This window comes from Anopheles bellator, chromosome 1 (assembly GCF_943735745.2).
Source record: "Anopheles bellator chromosome 1, idAnoBellAS_SP24_06.2, whole genome shotgun sequence".
Classification (NCBI taxonomy): domain Eukaryota; kingdom Metazoa; phylum Arthropoda; class Insecta; order Diptera; family Culicidae; genus Anopheles; species Anopheles bellator.
Window position 1 is genome coordinate 14,234,203 of NC_071285.1, and position 21,192 is coordinate 14,255,394.

At 52.3% G+C, this 21,192-nt stretch overlaps 2 protein-coding genes across 2 annotated transcripts; one reads left to right on the forward strand and one right to left on the reverse strand.

Moving 5' to 3' along the window:
- The first annotated feature begins 6,380 nt into the window (after positions 1 to 6,380).
- On the forward strand, positions 6,381 to 9,515 carry LOC131215085 (phospholipase B1, membrane-associated-like). The gene is made up of 6 exons (XM_058209460.1): positions 6,381 to 6,711; positions 6,776 to 6,954; positions 7,866 to 8,308; positions 8,381 to 8,498; positions 8,570 to 8,646; positions 9,371 to 9,515. Exons 1-6 carry the CDS (start codon positions 6,381 to 6,383, stop codon positions 9,513 to 9,515), a joined length of 1,293 nt encoding a protein of 430 aa, XP_058065443.1.
- Positions 9,516 to 12,263: 2,748 nt separating this feature from the next.
- Positions 12,264 to 19,514, reverse strand: LOC131215086 (phospholipase B1, membrane-associated-like). The gene is made up of 6 exons (XM_058209461.1): positions 19,488 to 19,514; positions 14,227 to 14,524; positions 13,261 to 13,439; positions 12,626 to 13,186; positions 12,485 to 12,558; positions 12,264 to 12,399 (listed from the first exon to the last, which is right to left on the reverse strand). Exons 1-6 carry the CDS (start codon positions 19,512 to 19,514, stop codon positions 12,264 to 12,266), a joined length of 1,275 nt encoding a protein of 424 aa, XP_058065444.1.
- Positions 19,515 to 21,192: the final 1,678 nt, after the last annotated feature.

Sequence of the window (21,192 nt, forward strand, 5' to 3'; positions counted from 1 at the left end):
TGACACGAAATAGACACCCAGCCCGGAAGGTTGGGCCTCGGTCACGGCCAAGACGAACACATTGTCTGTCAACAATGGCTTGGCACGTGTGCGGTCACGATTTAGGCCACCCCGGGAGTGGCCTATCGCTGACGGGCGTGAGCGTATGCAAATACGACTTAGAAAAGGATATCGTGATCTTGATTGGCAAAACTGCAAATGCTTGGCTACTGTGTACTGGGTCAGGCTGCAAGGTCGGCCAGTATCGTGCCGTCAGTTGAAAGTGCTCCAGATTGAAAGCTCGCTCAAGTGACACTCTCGACCGTTCGAGGTGCCTAGCTGACGGCAGGAGTTCGCCACTAGGCTAAACCAGTCGGCACCGTGATTGATTTCGCATCGATCGTTCTTTTTTCCTTCCTGCGTTGCGTTGCTCTTGAAACGAGAGGAAAAACCTCCGTCGCAACATTGGCGTGGCCATTGCGTTCGCCACCATAGCGCCACCGTGGCCACCGTTGCCCCACAATGAAACTCTCGGTAGCTCGGCGCTACCTTGAAGGAAGCGAAGGCACGAGAGAACGATTACAGTTTCCATCGGATGGGGATCTGATCTGGAGCCCCGGCGTAGGGCCACTCAGTAGCTCTTGAAACTTGATGCCGACCATACACGCGTATCAATGCAGCCGTCGGTCGGTCGGTCGTTGCCTTTGCCCTCCAGCATCGTCGGTGCAGTGCAGTGCAAAACGTGCGCCAATTCCTTCGCAAGTAAGCATCGCGCGCGCCGGAACACCGTTGCGCGTGCAGCGTGTTGAGTGGTAACGAGGCGCATAAATATGCCACTTGCGGGAGCAGGCCGGCAAGGAAATGGCGAGTGAAAATTACTCACCCCGACGGGGCGACGGGGCCCGCCGTTTCAAGTTCAATGTGAAACGCGTCCAAGGTCGCTAGTTACGCGTTGCGCGGATAAGATTCCGAGTCACTTGACCCACCAGGGAAGGCGTGGAAATCAATCAAAATTAAATCGAGCTGGTGTAATGCTTGTTTATTAAACGTTTTGTGCAACCCGCAACCATCACGCTGGGCGGCCGTTGGCGGCGAAAGCGAATCGAACATGCTCTCCTCTCGGCGGGTTGACTAATGAGAGCTGTTTCTGGCGGTGTTTGTGGTCCGATCCGGTGGCGGCTTACCGGCGCCTGCGGTACGAAACTTTGAGACTTTTGTGCGGTTCGCGTGAGGCTTTTGTGAAATCGCGTGAAGAGACTGCTTAGTGTCTTAGATACTGACCTAAATGTGCCATCGACTAATGGGCAAAGAAATGGCCGAACTGTGTAGCAATCTCAGCTGCAATATTGGTATTAAATTTTAGTTAAAAAATTGATTCGATATCCGCGTTGCACTGTTTGAGATCGCTTTCGGTGGCTAACCGGATACCCTACGTGGTTCGAGATGATTCCACATTTTTTGTTCGCTCCACCGAACGAGTGATCGCATAAGTCACGCGTTGTTTGGACGATCCTTTGTACGTGGCACGGAACCATTTTAGGATTACAATCGACCCGAGCCGTGGTCAGCCTCCATTGTGCGAAAGACGTGGTGGCTTTCGCTGCTACACGGGATACAAAATAGCGATGTCCTTCAAGCCCCACGGGAGTCCTATTAGTTCAGCCAACCAGGCTGCTTGCGGTTGGCCGCCGATGGGCATTTTGTCGCTAAACCGTTACAAGGGCCCGTGAATGCTTTCATTTCTATTAGCCAGCCTTTTTCTTCGACCATCATGTGCCGTGCGTCGTGAGACGTTCGTTGTGCGAAGCGAAACGAAGGCAACCACATCGGGGGTTACAAAAAAAAATACGAAACGACAATCACTGGCAAAGAAACAAAAGAAAAACAGGCGAAATGTTAGGCAAATAGATACGTCCCGTGTCGGCCTCCCTTCTCCGTGGTCACATTTCACTCATTGTAAAGAGTGTCATTAGATTGCCAAATTTGCGCAATCGTGTCAACAACGCACCGTTTCGGAAACACCGGCGGGTTCGTCGCTTCACGTTGGCGCGAGCGTTCATGTCTTTCGTTTCCGAACCGAACCGAAACCCGTCCATTCAAAGCATTCTGACTGGCGTGACGTTCGGTTCCGGATGTTGTGCGCTTGATGGTGGTGATGGCGATGAGTGTGTTGACAAATATTAACGTAGGGTCTGCGAGTCGTCTACTCATCGGGGCGCATTTGTTTGTCATCAATATTGCTTTTCTGTTTTCTGCGAGCGCCACAAGACCTTTGCAACGGGACAGTGCAAACAAAGGCCGTCGGAAGAGAGTGCGGAAATGAATTGGCTTACGCCAGAGCTCCAGAGTCCACCAACGGAAGAGGAAGGATTTGTGTTTGCGAAAGCCGATAATTGAGTGATCGTTCGGGGGGAGAAAGGATGTTGTTCCTTTAAATGGATCTTAAGAATCCCTGGTTATGTAAACATGAAGCAACCTCAACAGTTGAAAGTTAAGCCATGTTATGCAGTTTTTGAAGTGTTTATTACAGAAAAAGAAGAGCGCTTCGTTTTCGAGCGTCTGCACTGATCTTTTTTACGAAAGGAACCCTTTTCAATGCCAATGATGCGGCAGACTGTTTCAGAAATTTCTCACCACCTTGATCATCAACGATTGTATGCTAATGGGCATCAAAAGGCATTGAAAGCATTAACGTCTGACGGGGCGACCGTCCGGATGGCTGCCTTTTTGAATGTGCGCTCACATCTCAGTGTCAATGTCACGTGATACGGAATAAGACAATCGGCACCAAGCGGTGGCTACAGAGAGAGAGAGAGTTAAGCAGGTGAAAGAATCCTTTATGCTGGCCATCTTCAATTCATCAGGTGCACGGTTTGCCACTGATACCGTTGCGTAAACCACCAACATAAACCGTGTTGTAGTTTCGTTTTCATTTTAACGATGCTTAAGGCAGTCGAATCATACGCATAAACTTTATTTGGCACTCGCGCGAGTGCGGTGAGTGCGCGTGTTATGCGCACCGGGCACGTTCCCATATTGCGCCACGGTTACGCGTGAATAGCGCATAAATAAGGTTCGCCGTATGACCCACTTGTAGCGGCGGCCACCGTGGCGCCGTTACCGGCGTGCGGAGCGGGACCCATTGTTTGTTGCGCTGTGTTTGCGATCGGGCGATTCTTCGGTGTGGCCGTGTGTGGTTTAATTAATTTATTTACTTTGAGAAAGCCCAATCGAAAGGATTCTACGCCAAGTGCGCCACAATAGGCGTGCAAAATGTTTTATTTGTTTGTCCCTTTCATAAACCTAAGAAAGGTGTAGTAATGCGCCGTAATGATCAATTTATCGATCAGCCCCAAACCAACTACTGCCATTGCAACGTCCCAGGATCGTTAGTTGCAAACCATTTTTCTTACGATCTTCCACGTTAACCGGCCGGCAACATAGCAAAGCGAATGTTGAATAAACTCTCGGCGAGCGAACCACACTGACACAAACATACGCCTATGATTAATGTGCTCTCCACTCACCTAGTTTCACACTGCTTCACCGTCGGACGGAGAGCTCCGCAGGAGCCAGTAGCAGATAGATTAACATTCGGCAGCGATTCGGGCTCGGGAAGCCCATCACTAAGTGCCCGAAACGTATGAGCGTTTCATCGTTTCGTTTCGCGGTTTTCATGTGCCAATAGCGCAGCGATCAAGATATTGGGTTACCAACCTCATCCTTTGCACGGCTAGGCCCACAGATGGCCCGGCCCGACTTCGCTAGAATGTTCGCCCGGCGTTAGGTGTTGCAATGACACGGTGTGGGGCGCATGATTTGTGGCAAGACGTGTTCTCAATGCGCCCGGGCTTCAATTAATGGGCTTGCAGCCGCAGCCGGGCACCCTACTGGCCCAGTCGGCGGTCGGTTGAACGATCTCCGGTGCCGGCGAAAAAAAAACCCGTTCAACTGGTAACCAGGACCTTGTCAAATTTCATTAGAAGGCGGAGACACACATTTTGCGCCACGGCCCAGGTGAGTCTGCGGGGCTTGCATCGCGAAGGACACGCTGCTATCACTCGGCAGTGATGCAAATAGCCGCGGATCAACCCAGCCCGGGAGGGCCAGATGTAATGAGCCGTCGTGGCGGGCGCGTGTTACATCCACTGGGTCAAGGTGGTCCATTTTGCAGTGACTGCGATCTGCGACGGGTTCTATCAAGCGTGCAGCGTTTTCTGTTGTGTGTTTCTTTCGCGAGATCAATGGACACCGGCCACGGCAACCGTATCATTTGGCGATCGCCCTGAGCACAGGATGATGATTTGCATGTTGCCCCGAACGCCGCCAAGTGAAGAGGAAATGATCATTTAATCGTCTCGCGTGTGTCACGCATCAAACGGCCGAGGCGCATTGGGAAACGTCTTCACCGAGCCGATAGCTTTTTAAATATGCTGCTAGCGGGCGGCACGTTAGACGATCACCGCCAATTAATCAAATGGCCATTTTGGAATGGCTTTTCTTTCCGCTTATCCTCCGTTAGATCGCTTTTATGGCGCTTTATCTCTTTTATTAACCCCTTCGCACACGCTGCTGCTTCGAGTGCCAAAGTGCGAGGCAAACGAATGGCCAAATTAATGTTTATGTTTGGTTGTCGCGAGCGCGCGCCATAACGTCGTTTTTAATATGCTCGTTAGCCGCGGTTTGTTTACTGCCGGCCAACCGGCCGCGGCAGCGAACCGAAAATTGCGACCCGTCCGGTGGACGTAAATTAGGCGAAACAACAAATGGTAATTGGTTGCAAAAACGAACGCCAAACAGTTAACGGGTTGGGCCCCACAACGGTTCGTTTTCCTTGCCCCACCGCAGCTGATTGTGTTGATAGGGCCGTGCCGTGAACTTGAACTTGGTGCACGGTACGGTGCCGAACAGCAGCAACACCCGTTTTGCATAGCCGTGGCATCCGGCATCGGTGGCGAAAATGCGTGTGGAGTTTTCGATGTATTTGAAAGTTACCTCAGAGAGCAGAGGGCGCTAACAGAAGGCCCCAATTTTCCGAAACGAACGTGTGGCGATTCGAAGGCGGAAGCCGAACGGAATCTGGTTTCCAGTCGAAGTAGCGGAACTCGGACCGGTCGGTGAGAAAGTGATTTTCTCACCAGCTTAGCGGAACCGGCTCCCGGGAGCTCCGTTGGGCCAATTGATCGGTAGTTTAGGCGCTGGCCGCGGTGCACGTGGTTACGAAACCGGTATTTCCGATCGGTCGGAGGGCTTTCGCCCGTTTCCATGCTCTTCCAATGTGCTACTTGGGGGTTCGATGCGCGATATTTTATTGCTCATTTGGATGAAGTAATTGCTTTCGTTTTCTTTCGCCTGCCAAATTCGGTCAATGTTTCAAGGGCACCGGCGGCCATGCAGGCGTGCGATGAATTTTGAAGGCATTGCATAATGCCTATTTATTGTCACCCCGAGTATGTTTGTATGCATCCTCACGCGCACGGTTAATAGTAGGATTCGTTTTCGAGCCGAACGAAAATGCTTGTCCGTGGCTTAAAAAATAAGAGAGATGCTGAGGCGAAATGGCCAAAAAGGAAGACCAATATGCTAATAAAATTATTTGAAATTTTAGACACTCAGTCATTTTGCTGCAGCTATTTTGAATTCGTTTTATTGATATGATTCGATATGATTTCGGTTCCCGCGGCTTAAGAATATTAATTGGCGTTCAAAAGGCTTCTGACCGTCTGACCTTCTGCGGCCAAATTTATTCCGAATCCATTCTATAGCTCCAAGATCGGATCAACCAGACACCAAGCCGTGTTTATCGCGAAATCATGATTGCACCATAATGGCCGCAAGAATGTTGTTCGCGGTTTCGTAACATAAGGAAACGTTTATGCGCATGTTCTGCGAAACCGGTTTGCAGGAGAAGAATTTTGTGGCCAATCAAGCCGTTCCAACGGTTCCTTCGGAGGTGAGCGCTTTGCATAACCAGTTTCGAATCGCTAGCGCTGGCCCCGCGCCAACTCTCCAGCTGTATGCGATTACAGGGCAATAGATACATTACGGACTTACTGGGTACTGGGTTGTTGAATTGGGGAAAACTCACTTCATGGTGTGTACCTTACGATCCCACGACACATGCTACCCGTTGTTGGGGAAAATCTGGCCAGATCTCTGACGCACGGTTCGATTCGCCCTCCCCGAGGAATTCCACCGTGACTAAGTGAGACTTTTCGGTCGCGGATCCGGCATCCGGCACGTTGGCCCCGTGCTGAATTCGTTCACATGACTCGTGACTCAACCCCACACATTTGCGGGGTGATTGGGGAAACTTTGTCACCGTCATGGGCTGGGATGGAAGAGAGGGCTTATTTCATTCGCTCTTCGCCCCCACAGCCCAGAGGCCAGCGTGAAGTGAAATGAGTGTCCGGTTGGTGGGCCGCAGACGAGCCTTGGCGACGCTGTGGCTGTGTGTCCTGTCGCTAGTGCACGCACCGGCGGCCACCACGGGAGCCGGCACTCGGAGGCGCGTTGATCCGACGGACCAGACGACCCTGCTGGATGGGCCCGGAATGCGGGCCGTGTTTCGGTTTCTTCGCACGTGGATGTTCAACATTGTGGGCCGGACCGGTCAGCGAACGAGTGGGCCCTTTCGCCAGGACACCATTCCCCCGGAAGTGCCATTTCCCTGCAACGTCTCGTTGGGCCGCAGCCAACGGGTGCCCTCGAGCGTACACAAGCTGCGCCCCGGTAAGTGGAGCATCCATCTTTATGCTGCGTCCTGACTTATCTAGCTGACGACCCCCTTTCGCAGGCGACATCAGTGTGGTGGCCGCGCTGGGCGATTCGCTGACGGCGGCCACCGGAGCGGCGGCGTCCGGCTTCGTCGATCTGTACATGGAGAACCGCGGGCTGGCGTGGAGCATCGGTGGCCAGTGGAACTGGCGCAACGTGACCACCCTGCCCAACATACTGAAGGTGTTCAATCCGAAGGTAGGTCCAGTGGCCTTCGCTGCGATGAGGGATGCATTCGGACTCGAGGCACGATCGGCAGTGCCGTGCGCCACGATTCCTTAGCCGTTTAAGTATTTTCATCGTAATTTCGGCGCTACCTGTTTGATTTCAATTGCACACGGCGCGGGCTTTCGAAAGGCGCCTCTTGCAACATTGCTACCCGCCGGTCCTTGGTCCTCTTTAGCGATTGCAGCGCCCGCCCGGTAGCTCGGGATTGCGAAAAGATGCCGTCAATTGGGCTCTTCAATGTTTCGGGCTCGGCGCGAGAGCTCGCGACCCGGTTTCGGATTCGAAAGAAGTCCGCACAATTATGGTTGCGCAGTACGCAGCCTCAAACGGGCGTCGGTGAGATCTGGCCCGTTAGAATGCACGGGCTGAGGCCGATCAATCGTTGTGCAACGATCGGCCAGCCAAACCAGAATACGTAGATACCACGCCAGTAACGCTTGAACCATGAAGAAGTCCCACGATTGATTATCCTTAACCTCTGGTTGCTGGCAAATTGACCATTGCTCCCGGCGGGTCGGCGAACGAAGCACGTAACTGCTAATTGAGTGTGGAGCGCGCGGCCAGGAACCTCCGCGTAAGCTGGCGTGAACTTTGCTATTTGCCGTGCGTGCGCATCGTTTTTCCGCTGCCCGCGGCCGGATTCAAACGGTGAAATTGATTGCTTTTCCACCCGAGAGGCGTACCTCGGGCTCGTACAATTACCGACCGAGGTCTCATTACCGAGGCCAGTTGAAGAACGCCGCGCGGGAAATAAGGTCACAGGGAGCTTACATAAACCAGCGGGTTGGGCTTCGGTGGCATCCAAATGACATACTGACCAGAAAACGGACAGTTGGGAACAGGGAACAGCTTATACCGGATAGACTCCGTTCCCTTTACAGCTCGTGGGATACTCGTACGGCGACGCTTATCCGTTCCACTGGGACACCCAATACAACATGGCCGAGATCGGGGCCGTCTCGTACGACATTCCGTACATGGCCCGGGCGCTGGTGCAGCGCATACGGCAGGATCGGCGCGTCGACTGGAAGCACGACTGGAAGCTGCTGACGATCGCGATCGGTGGCAACGACATCTGCTCGTTCGTCTGCACCATGCAGCGGCCGGAAACGCTGCCACAGAAGCACCGGTTGCGGTTGCAGCGCACGTTGCGCTACCTACGGGATAACCTGCCCCGGACATTCGTGAACGTGGTCTCGGTGCCGAGCGTCAAGAAGGTGGTGATGCTGCAACGCAAACCCTTCGCCTGTGAGTCGCTCCACCACGGCGAGTGTTCCTGCTGGGTCGGCAAGCTCTACAACCAGAGTGATGCTTCGCGCGAAAGGTAAGATCCCGTGGGTTCCGTGCCGTGGGGAACAGAGGGACTAACATGAATTTTTTTGAACAAATTTGCAAGGTGGTCTCGGATACAGGACCAGTACATCGAGGTGGAGAAGGACGTGGCCGAGTCGAAGGAGTTTCGCGGATTGGACGAGTTTGCGGTCGTCTATCAGCCCTGGTCGGTGAACATTTCGGCAAGTAATTCGGAACGGCGCTCAAAGGGGCTTGCCATTTAATATTATTTTTCGCTTTCACGCTCGGCTAGATGAAGATGAACGGCAAGACCGTTGACTATTCGCTTCTGTCGTACGACTGCTTCCACATGAGCCAGAAGGGAAATGCGTAAGTAGCTGGTTGGCTGTGTTAGATTAAAATAGGGTTCGAATTTTCTTTCCGATTTGCACATGGTGTCCAGACTAATTTTCATTTTTTCATTTGGCTATAAAAGCGGCTTAATATTTTGCGATGCTTGAACATTTATTTGAAAGGTTCATTCCTTCCATTTATTAATGAAAACATTTATGACCTATTTTTTCGATTATACCTGTTCCTATTTCGTCAATGGCAACTTGAATTTGGGTGTTAATGTTGTTAATAGCTTCTCGGTTGTTCGCATAACATAAATATTGATTGTGGCTGTCGCTGTATGGCACGTAGCGTCGCCCTGTTGAAACCAAATGCCGTCCAAGTCCTCGGCTTCAATTTCACCGAAGAACCAATCAGTCAAAATCCGCACCCAACAGACCCTCGTTTTGGGTGCATTGGCTTCTCTTTGACGATGTGTGGGTTTTCCGAACCACAATACAAACCCATCGAGGTGGAAATGATCTTCAATGAAATGTGCTTTCGAAGACTGATTTGACGACCTACCACTTTGGAAATATTTTTTTCATATTTCCCAATTTTCTGCAACCTAAATTGCATTTTATACGTTAAGAAACTACTTTTCAACAAAATGTTTAAGCATCGAAAAATATTCAGCCGTCCCAACAACCTCCCAGTAGACCAAATGAGAGTAACATACTATTCTGACCACTTGTCGTTGATCCTCTCTTCTTCCGGTCAGGTATGCCGGCACCGCGCTGTGGAACAACTTGCTCGAGCCCGTGGGAAAGAAGTCGACCAGCTGGCGGCCGATTCTGAAGAACATCAAGTGCCCGACCAAAGAGTCACCGTATCTGTACACCTACGACAACAGTGCGCTCAGTTAACCGCTTGCGGTGATTGCGGATGCTGGAGGCTCGAACTCACCGATCCGTGAAAAGCCGGGCGGGCAAAGGCTATTGTGATGTTAATTTATTTTCTACTTATTTAAAGAAACTACTGCTGCTGACTACCGGGCGAGTCAAGAGTCATACCTGGCAGGGTGGCAAGAGCGAGAGAGAGAGAGAGGGAGGGCCGCCAAGTGATTTGTTCGTAATCGATTTCAGTGTAGATACAAGTGTCATTAGATTGTAGTGCGCGAGACCGCGGTCTGCCGGCTCGCTTTTCGTGGGGTTTCTCAACCGGGCCCCAGACTCTCGGGTTGGACGAGTTGGACAAAAATGGCATCGAAATAAACGCAGCCTAATGAAAGCATGTCAGTGGAACGTCTCGGCAATGGAGTGGCAATGGTCGAAAGAAATTGTTCCATCAAAACGTTCGCCGTGGGCTATGCGGGACGGGGCGATAAGTGAGAAGCGCCACCGACGGACGGCTGTGCACCTGCGCCTTGCGTAATCCGATGACGCACCACGAGCGGCTCACGGAAGCTGACCATCTGACACGCGCGTAGAACGGAGACATCTCTTCCTCGGACCGGGCTACCAAATTACTTTCGCTATCGTTTCGGTGACTGACTGACCGCTAGCCTTCTAGCGAATTCGCAGTCACTGAAGTGTTGCACATTATTTGCCAGCGCGGCCACCGAAGATGGGCAGCCCGAGTCTGCCCGAGGGATGCATTCACTTTCAAGCGAAAAAAGAGAATGCATCCTGACGCCACGGTACCGAGCGTCGTGTGGTGACCCTATCAGAGCCTGGCTAATGGGCCTGCATGCAAATTAATACTCCGCGAACGCTTTCTAGGCCCGCCGAGTGAGCGCGCTTTTTCACGGCTGATTGGCTGGTGTCTGGTGTTTGGATCGTTTTTATGCGCCATTTAACCCACGAGCCCCTTACTTTCGGTACTCGGACGACCCACGACGAGTTGTTTGATTTTTCGTATCGTTTTCCACTGGGTTTTCTTTCCACCCAAATCCCTATTGCTATCGAACAACACACCCTGGCTCTGATATACGGTGGGTCATTTAAATAAAATCCACCAGACCATGTGTTGAAATCGGTCGAAGTCGTAGGCCGGATGGCGTTGAGCCGTTCGATGTTGCAATGGGCTTAGTCCTTCAATGGGTCGTTACAGTCGTTCGCGTAAACTGTTTGCTTCGTTCGTTTACCCATTGTTTACTGTCGCCAGTATTTGCCATGCAGACACGTAAGACTTGCCCTGGTCCATCGCTGCAATTAGTCGGGCTCGCTGGCAAACGACTAAAAGTATGGACTCTTGTGGTTCCTAGCTTGTCCCTACGACATGCTAATTTTAACAAAATCATAACCCGTAAATGATTTAGCAATCGAAAGATGGGTTTTCATCTGACACTCGGCCCAACAAGGTAAGTATTCTGAGACCCATATGAATGCTGAAACCGTTTTACGATCGTGCCATTCTACTTGACACACTGGTGGTTATGATCGCGATATCAAATGGCCCATCCAAATGGCCGACTTCCAAGGAACGCCCGGTTGTACCAGTGGGCAATAAAGCAATTACATTACTCACGCACACCGGGTGGTGAACACGCAACGGGAGCGATTATTTAATGTAGTAAAAAGTCCAATGATCGATATGTTTCGCTTACTCGGGTTCGCTTCGCTTCATTTCGCCGTTTGGCGCACCAGTTCCGTTGGCGATGGCCTTATACGATACGAAATGGAGACCGCAGAGACAGCGCGCCGTTGCGATCTTCGTGATCGTCGCGCAATGACACCCGGTTACGTGTGATTGCCACGCACGGCGCCCGTTTCTCGTTCGCGCCCGTGTCTCCAGTGTGCCCAGCCGTTTGATGAAGTTGGCCATTTGGATCGCCGGTGTCGGTGATTAGCTGAAACTAACTTTCGCGGCCCACTTCGCCGACTCCTTCGTTCGGCACACCCACTCGAACCCGCACACCGAGGTCTGTTTTAATTTGATAACATACGCCTTTGATTACCTTTAAATGGGTGATCGTTATGAGCGCAAAATGGCGACCGCGCGATTCGTTGCCAAAACTGGCCCCGTGTCGCGCGGGGGGACCCCTTGGGACCCCTCGTCTGCATACGCCGTCACCCCCGGGAAGGTTCAGGCGGGTGTCTGGCAACATAAATGGGAACCGTGCCGTGCGAGTCATCGGCACCGCTAGAAGGCGCACCCGTATAAGGAACGGGCAAGTAAGCCGATCGGTGGGTCCGGTCCAACTTTCCTCCGTGCCTAGAGTCTGTGCGGATTTATGAATGAAGTCCGACAGAAGCTTTATCACGACGTGCGTGCGTGACACGCTGGCCGCTGTCATCGGTTATCGGTTGTCGGTACTGAATCAGGTCCGGCCGGCTTTCACCATCGATCGTTCGGTAACTGGAAAAAGTGACGCACAACTATGGTCATGTTTTCATTCACAAAACTCCGGCCAGTCCCCAGCCCCAGCATAAATGACTTCGGAACCAAACCGAACCCGTGACAACCTGGCTCTCACCGAACGAACGAACGTGCGTGGTTTCCTTTAAACCCGGATTTTTATTTTTCGTTAAATCACAAACACTCCTGACCCCCGCGGCACTCTCGTATGGCGTCCTTTGCGTCCCCCGCACTGGTCTTCTTTGGCCGACCTCGGACATTTGCATTCCGAATAGTAAAGTAGCTGGCGCAGCGGGCTAGCTCCGGTCCCGGACCTAGCTGTTGTCGTAGGTGTAGATGTACGGGGACTGCTGCGAGGGACAGTGGAAAACGTCGATGCCCGGCTTCCAGCCGGTGCTCTTTTTGCCCGGCGGTTCCAGCAGATTGTTCCAGTAGGCAACGGCCGCTTGTCTGTAGATGGCGGGAGAGAGAGAGATGGGCGTTACAATATGGTCCCCTTGGGGCTCTGGTTTCTTCGCGATCGCCAGATACTTACGCATGACCTTTCTGACTCATATGGAAGCAGTCGTAAGAAAGGAGCGAATAATCGACCTCTTTGCCTTTCATCACCTGCGAAGCGAGATAATTCCGTTTTGGAGTCACTCATCAGAGACACACTGATGGGGGGAAAACCTACCGAAAGGTTTCTTGTCCACGGCTGGTGGACGACCGCGAACTCGTCCAAACCCCGGAACTCGTCCAGCATGGCTACCTCCTCCTCCACCTTACGGTACTGCGTTTGTATACGAGCCCATCTGGCCCGCGATTCTTTGGTAGAGTTGTGCATGGGCCCGACCCAGCACGGACACTCGGCGTGGTGCAGGATCCAGCACATCATCGGCTTCTGCTTGATCGAAACAACCGTCGACACGTCCGGAACGGACACGATGTTCACCAACGTCCGCGGTAGGTTGTCCCGCAGATAGGGCAACATCTTCAGTAGCGATCGCCGGTGGCGTAGAGGCAGTGACTCCGGATCCTGCAGGGTGCAGACGTACGCACAGATATCGTTGCCACCGATCGTGATCGTCAGCAGCTTCCAGTCCTTCTGGAAGTTCACGCGCCCATCCGTCCGGATGCGGGTCACCATCTGGGCGGCCATGTGCGGGAGCTCCTTCGAGACGGCCCCGATCTCGGCGTTGTTGAACTGCGAATCCCGGTGGAAGCTGTAGGAGTCCCGATACGAGTAACCGACCAGCTACACCGCAAACAGATTGTTCCGATTAGCATAAAAACAGCTCCGGGGCGCCACTCGGGTTTGGGATGCCTTACCTTGGGGTTGAACATTTTTAAAATGTTCGGCAGTGTGGTGGCATTTCGCCAGCCCCACTGGCCACCGATACACCAGGATAGGCCCCGGTTTTCCGTGTACAGCTCGAGAAAGCTGGTGGCCGATGCACCGCTCGCGGTGATGACGGAATCGCCGACCGCCGCCACCACGTTGATGTCACCTGCGGACACGCGAGAGGAAGTAATTATTTATGCACAAAGACTGGTTGGGATTTATGCAAAGCATATTGGAGATATCCGAAAATGCCGAATGCCAGTCGATGCGGTGATTTATGTGGCGCTTTAAGTTAGGCGCTTTGGTGGTATTTAGCGTTGTGGCTTTGAGGGAGGGACATTTATCATTCCACGCTCAAGAACATCGGAACACAACCGATCAAATTTTGCCCATAAGATTGATGTATCCAATAACCATTAGCATGGGGTGACTTTCTTAGTCGTCAACAAAAAAAAACGTTTAAACATCACTTTTTCTTATTTTTGCAAACTCTCTTTGAGTGAAGAACGTACTGAAAAACACACAAAAACTCAACGGAGGATCTCAAAGGAAGGTAGCGTTCGTTAGCCGGCGTTTAAAAAGAGGTTTTCCATTTTGCCAAAGCCACCCAAAAGCCACTTTCGCCCGACGACGTCGACGACGAGCGCGTTGCGTAAAGTGTCACATTAGCACGAAAATGTTGAACAAGTCGCACCACGCCGTGGCCGGGTCCGCGTTTGGGGGCCGGAATGTGCAAATCTTGCCGGTGCGTGACTGATTGGCACGTGACGATGGCGCTGCGCCCATCATCATCATCGAACGCGCGCCAATGCAGGAGCAGGACCGCGGCCACGCACGCGGCGAATGCTAATTTCCGGCAAAAGCGACACCGCGACAATGTGGCAAACGGCAACGGTTATGCGTATGCGAAAGGGCAGCACCCAAAATGCATTTCTAATGCGTTTCGCGCTTACCGGGGCGCAGCTTGTGCACGCTGGTCGGTGGCTCCGGGCTGCGGCCGAGCGCGACGTCGCACGGGAACGGGACGCGCTCGGGGATTTTGTTCTGCAGGAACTTGCCGCTCGTCTTGTAGCCGGTCCGGCCGGCCATCATCATCGTGACGTTCCGGTACAGGTGGAAGATGACGCGCCACTGGGCGCTGTCGAAGATGGTCGGCTGGAAGGCACTGATGGCCGCGTTCACCTTCCAGCGGTGGAATTTGTTTTCGCTGCACAGGAGCGCCAGTAGCACCAGCAGCACACTCAGCGAGGACTGGACCAACTGCATCGTCCTCCCGGTGCGGCCGCTGACGACGGTCCGTGGTTTCGCTCGATCGGGATGGGAATTTAAACGAATCGACTCGACCCAACACTCGGCCGATGAACCTTCGCACTCGAAACCGTTCACTTATGCTGCGTCACAATCACTTCTCACCACGACACATTGCGCGCGGGAACCTGAGCTTCTGATTCGCGAACACAAAACGCAAAAAAAAGCGAAATGAATCTCTCTTCATCGAAAAGCGGCCGCCGGTTGGATAATTCCGCGGGAGGCAGTGATTAGGCGGTTGTGTCTATGCCGCGGCAGGGCAGATGCTGCCGGCTACCGGCGGCCCTTCGGTGGCTACGTTTTAGGCCGAGGATTTTCGCCGGAGGTCGTAACACCGGTCCGTTACATTTTGGTGCCGCCGAAGCCGAAGACGTTTCATTTCTTCGACGGCGGGCCGGCGGTGACTATCAATTAAAAACGACTTGAGAAAGTGTTGCCAACACGCCTCTTTCGCTGTTTTCTTCTCTCTCCCGGGGGCAGAAAAATATTTGGAGAAAACAATACCCTCAAACGCATGTATGCCGCCGTGTGCGCATTAATATGGATGAGTTTGATGAGGTTGAATTTTCACCTCATTGCCGGGCGCTGATCGTTTAGAAAGATGAAGTAGTTCGAGAGCTATCATAACGGAGCCGCATAGCGCGTCCAGTTTATCATTTGCTCGTTGAACGCCACACTCGTCGGTTGGTTGCTGTTTGATTGGTTGCAATTTGGCCGTAGAGGATGCGCTTTTCACCATTTGCAATTCTGATGTGGCTGTCGTTAAAAAGCTAATGCCGTTAGCTTTTCGGTTCCCTCAGCATCATCGGAGTAGATCAGCATCACCACACGATCGATCGTGCGGCGGAAATTGAAGAAAATTGCCAATTTCCTGCGCCGAACGCAAAACAGTGGCCAATCACCGCGTTACAACGCACGTGTAACCAAATTGGCTTAAGCGGGTGAACCGAAATCGATGTGACAAAAATGGCACTCGGAACGGTGATTGCGATGGTCACTCGGGGAGAATGCTTTCTCGTGAAAGCATTTCAAACTTTGGCCAATTTATTAAAAAAACGATCAAATTGAATAATTGTCAGCGTTGACAATTACCATAATAATAGTTCCTGACCTGACCTACAGCGGGGCGCGCACAGTAAGTATTCAATCGAAGGAAAAGTGCACGGAAAATGCATGTGCCCCCGGCGGACCCCCTCCCCGCCACTGTTTACGTAATCCTAATCATTACGACCTGTCGAACAGCTGCCACGGCCACAAAACCCTTTTTCCTGGGGCTCCCGAACACGGCGCTCGCTCCGTTCGATGGCCGCTCGATAAACCCGATGCCTTTGTACTGAGACGGGACGGGGCAACATAAACGCGAACACACGAACTGGGGTTTTCGGTGGCAGTGTGCCAAGCGCGGCAACCATCTGCCCGGCCCGGCCCCATCATATCGGTCCTGCCAAAGATGGATATCGATAATGATTGCTTAATCGGCCCAAGCACCGATCGGCACCGCGATCAGGGGGTCAGCAATAGAGCGAGAGAAGGAAAACAGTCGAAACAACCGGCAAGAAACAATCGACGGAAGGAGGTGATGAATTTTCGCGCGGATCGTTATCGCGCAGCGACCGCTCTCGGCCAAACGGGTGCTGCCGCTGCTGGATTGGGCTGATTGCTTGCGGTCGTTACGCCGATGCCGGTTGGATTCACGAATTGGGCACGCACGTGACCATCGGACGGCCCGCCAAGCCTGGCCGTTCTTCGTAATTTAAAGGACGATCCAACGGTGCCGGTGTAACATGCAGCGCACGGGACTTGCGTAATGCCGTGACCATCGTTGCTCACTGTGCGCGAGTTCTACTGGGAACGACCACGATTGTGATCGATTTCAAAAGAATTAACAATTTTCTTTTGAGGGAAAAGGGCCCCCTAAAGCCAGCCATAGGATGAGTTTTTCCGAGCACTTCTTCGAATTACATAAGAAATTTTCCATTCATTTAGAAAAAAAACCCGTGTTAGGCCCATTGCTCAAGTTAAACGTAAAGTCACACACTTTCGAAAGATTGACAATTACTAATTAAATCTCGCTTCCCATTGTAATGAGAAACGAAAGTTCCTCTAGTTCCTCATTGGTTGGCCGTGTACTGGGCCGAGCGCTCGAAGTGCCACTGAAGACAGTCATCGGGACATTGCGACTATTCGACGGTCATTAGTTTTTATCACTTTATTGACCTCTGGCGAGTGTTACCGCCGCCGAAACAGCATCTCCCGGGCTAAATTTCCTCCCGGTCAATCAATCATCAACCGTAGCAGCAGCAACTTATATCATCGTTGGCGGCTTTCCGGTGGGAAATCTTGCGCTCCCAGACTTGCGCGCGCGCCGCATTCTTCGGCGCGTCCGGAATCCGGAGCCCGGTAAGCCCGAACCCAACCGAATTCCGTCCACCGTCCGCCCCACGGTCGGTCCGTCGAGGCAAAGATTTGCAACATTAAAAACGCTGGCGCTGGAATCACTTCATCGTTGCACCGATCGGCCCGGAAAAATGTATGCAGCCACTCGCTACGGCGCTTAATTGCGACGGCCAAACAGGTTGATCAGACACACGCGGCGCACGGGCACTGTTTGAGTCACGAAAAAACCAGAAAACGGGACACTCACGGGAGCCGCACGATCGTTTGCAAATGCCGCGATCGCTGACCGACCACCGCCTAATGGCACACACTCGGTGTACGACGATCTGTGCAAATCGAGCGCAATCGAGGAACCGCCACCGATGGTCTGCGGTGGTCCAATTTCGAACTGCTCCGCCGGTGCCGTGGGGCTACCGTAATATGTAACATTCGAAATGGCGCTGCGATGAGACGGCCGGAGACTGCTAGAAACTAGACACACTGCGCCACACTTCCACCGAGAGCGCCTGCGCACGCACCCTTTCACGCCGTGTCCACTGGCGGGCTGGGGTCCGAAAATGGAAAAGAATAATCCTGAACCGGTCCCGGGCGCACGCCAGGCCAGTTTTCCCGGCCCCGGCCCGGCCGATCCAACGCTTTACGTCACTGCGGCCAATCCGAATGTGGAGATCCTTGTGGCCGTAGAGACCACCGGGGGAGAGAGTGCGCGAATCGCTTACACAACCACACCGATGTGACCGCGGCGCGCTGGGGCAGACGCAGGAGTTCAGGTCGCCGAACGCCGAAAGCAACTCCGGCCGCAGCGAGATGCTTCCAAGCGCAACTTTGTCACGCACGCACGGAACGGCACGAACCTGTATGTGTGGGGTTTGGGCGATGGTGGAGAACCGCTCCGTTAACAGAGAGACACCCGCTGCACGCGGTACCGAAACTTGACCGAATCTCTCCTCGCGAAAGGCGCGTCCGCCGGCGGCCGAACGTCGGGCGCAACTAATGGCTTCGCTAAGACGCCGCCACCGCCGTCGTGGAAGATCGCGCCGAACCCGGGGCGCGATGTTGGTGGGGTTGATCACTCGCATAATGATTCTGGCGCGTTTCGCGCGTCACTGTTTTGGGAGGTGCGAGCACGCGTGGGGGTTTTCGACACGTGAGCTGATTGCCGCGCTTCTTCGCTCGCGTTTCGTGCGTGCGCGATGGATGACCCCAAGATGCCAATGCTGGAAGGACGTTCTTGATTGTCGGGGGCCGATAAACCGCTTATCAAAAGCAATAGTTACTATAGGAACACTCCTAAGATGGCCAACGTATCCGGATCGGTATCCGGAATTGAACAGAATCGTCAATCAAATTTTATTGCATTGCCGTAAAAAAGGAGGCTTTTTTGGAGGCAACGGTGGCTTGTGCTAATGAATATTCCACGACCAATCGGATATGTTTACTGAAATTATAGACATCTTAATAGATCGATGTATTCTTCGAAGTGGCAGGTTTCGTTGTGGAAACCCTCACGAAATCATATCTGGGAGTTCTGGTCAAAAACTGCCTTTATTTGTGGAACAATCTTGGCATTATCTTCAAACGATAGATCCACTGTAATGCGGGTCAAACAAGCAACACTTTTGCTGTATCTTTCTATCTGCAATCACCCTGATCTTAAAAAATATTACATCTGCAATGAACGCATTAAGATTTCGTTTGAAATCCTAACTCGTATGAAGCGACACAATCAATGAACTAATTGACAGATATATGGTCAAACATTTTCGCTACATTTGAATTTCCGTGTCGTTATGTTGCTACACATGTCGGTGTTTTATTTTTCACCATAATTTTGGTCGGCAATTTTCAGTAATCGGTCAGTTTTTGACAACTGTTTTGCTTGGACACGATTTGGCTCATCGGCGTTGCTGTTTCTATCTCCTAAATCGTATCGTAGCGTCGTTCTATCATGGCCTCTTTCAGTTTCTGGAATAAGAAAAAGTCACAGGGGAATCAGATTTAGAGAATACGGTAGCTTTGGCATCACTGGTGTGTTGTTATGGCCAACAATTCGCGCAGAAATCACAATATGTTAGCAGGAGCGCGACAGCCAATTTTAGGTTTCCTACAAATCGAGGGGTTTGTGACGAATTGCTTTGTACCAATCGCGCATAACTTGCAGGAAATATTCGTTATTGACTGTTCTATCTTTTGCTAACAACTCATGATACACCACGACCCTGCAACCGAAGAAAACGGTTAGCAAAACTCTTTACATTCGACCAAACTTGGCTTTTGGGCGTTCACATCTTCTCGGCCCTCTGAAAAGATGTTGACCCACCGATAAGCACTGCTTTTGGTCTTAATAGCTTCCCCATAATCCACAGTCAATATTTCGGATGGAATATTCTTTGCTATTCAAATTTTGGACAAAAATCACCGCTGAGCCAAATCTTGTCCAAGCGAAACAGTGGTCAAAATTGACCAATTACTAAAAATTTAATTCACATGTAACACCAAAACACCTCACAGTTTGACCAACTAAAGAGGCAGACATTTTCCAACCGACTTATCCGACAGACGGTGGAAATCTTTCCCGAGCGCTAATCCTCGTCTTGAGCCTCATCCGACAAAACAATCAACCAACCGTCGAATCCAATCAGTACCGGGGGGCCAAGAAGACAGCCAACAGCAAGTAATTGAAAAATGGTGAATGCGCGAAAAACACCGTCAATTGAAGTGAGAAGATCAGCGCCGGATCGGAACGGGGTCGATTGGAGAGCGAAAGAATGCCGCAGCTCGTCAGGATTAATAACCACAATCAAATTAATTCTATTACCTCCGACCCGCGGCCTGCTCGAGTTTAATTCCGGCTCGGGGTGGTCGCATAACAAAAAAACAACACTCCCCTAAAGCGGAAAAGCGCAAAAAGGCGCAACGCCCGCTGGCACGATCTTCTCGTTCACCTTTCGAACAATTTAACGCGCCCTTTTTTCGGCCGCCCACAGGCCACGGGCCCCGTTTCAAAGTGGTGGCGTTTTTTTTGTGTTCCTATCGCATCGCTCCTTAGCCACGCCGGGATTTTTCCCCGGGAGCCCAAACTACTCGAAACGGATTAAGAAAATTCATTACAACTCTTATCCCCTCGGCGACGGCGTCGGTGTCGGTGGCCGGGCCGAGTCCCGATGGGTTCAGGATTCAACAAATGAAATAAATACGGGCAGCAGAAAGCGGGCAGAGAGTGGCACAAAAAAAAAAAGCGGAACTACTAAATTGTTCCGACCGAAGCGAGGCGCAAATCAGGGGGAGTTGCAGCATAAATTATTTTCCTTCCCGCTCTCGGGCGCTCGCTCGCTCGCGGCTTTCGATTCACGATTTCCCTCGGCGAAAGGCGACGACGGGAACGGTCCATGTCTTTATCTCTGCGGTGGTCGGCGCGTGTGGGCGCTACAGCCGAAGAAAAGGGGTTCGATCAAACGAACAGGACCGACCGACGGCACGGGACTGGGAAGGATTTTCATTACTGCTCTCGACGCAGGACACGCTCCGGCAAGGCGCGCCGGGATTCGTTCTCGTGGAAATGAAAAACACTGGACCGGCTGATGATGATGATGATGATGACGGCGTTCGTGTGCTGCCTTTGTGTTGTGTTTAACTGACTCATCTCTCGACTCGACTCATCCACCAGCGCCTCGTTTCGTGGGGCTCCATGGGGACATTTATTAATTATTCTTCGAATTGAACGCCATAAGTAAGTCGTTTGAAATCGGTGACCGGGAAGCGGACCGGACCGGATGGCGGACCCGGGGCGAGATGTCATCTTTATTTTTTCCCCCATTTGTTTCCCGGCGACTGGACCCGGCTTCCTTTGAGTTCCGGCTTTCGGGTTCTATCGGGATACCCTTCATCAAGCGCAAGTCGGAGCCCGGGAGCCCGGGAGCCCGAAGCGACGGTTTCGGAGTTGAAAAGGACTCGATTGCATGCCGTCCAACCGTGGGTGGTGCAATATCGGCGTGGAGGTGCATGGATCGTGAAAGATTGCATCCAAACGAACGTCGCGAACGTGTCCCTGCGGCAACGGGACGGGGCGAAGCGATTTCTCATACTTTGCCCTGGCCGGCTGCCGGGGGTCTGTGGGGGCCGTCTTTTTTATTGTCCACCCTTCGGGCCACCGCATCGACCGCACACCATTGGGCCATCGGACCTGTTGGATCCTACCGTGGCGGGCCCTGATC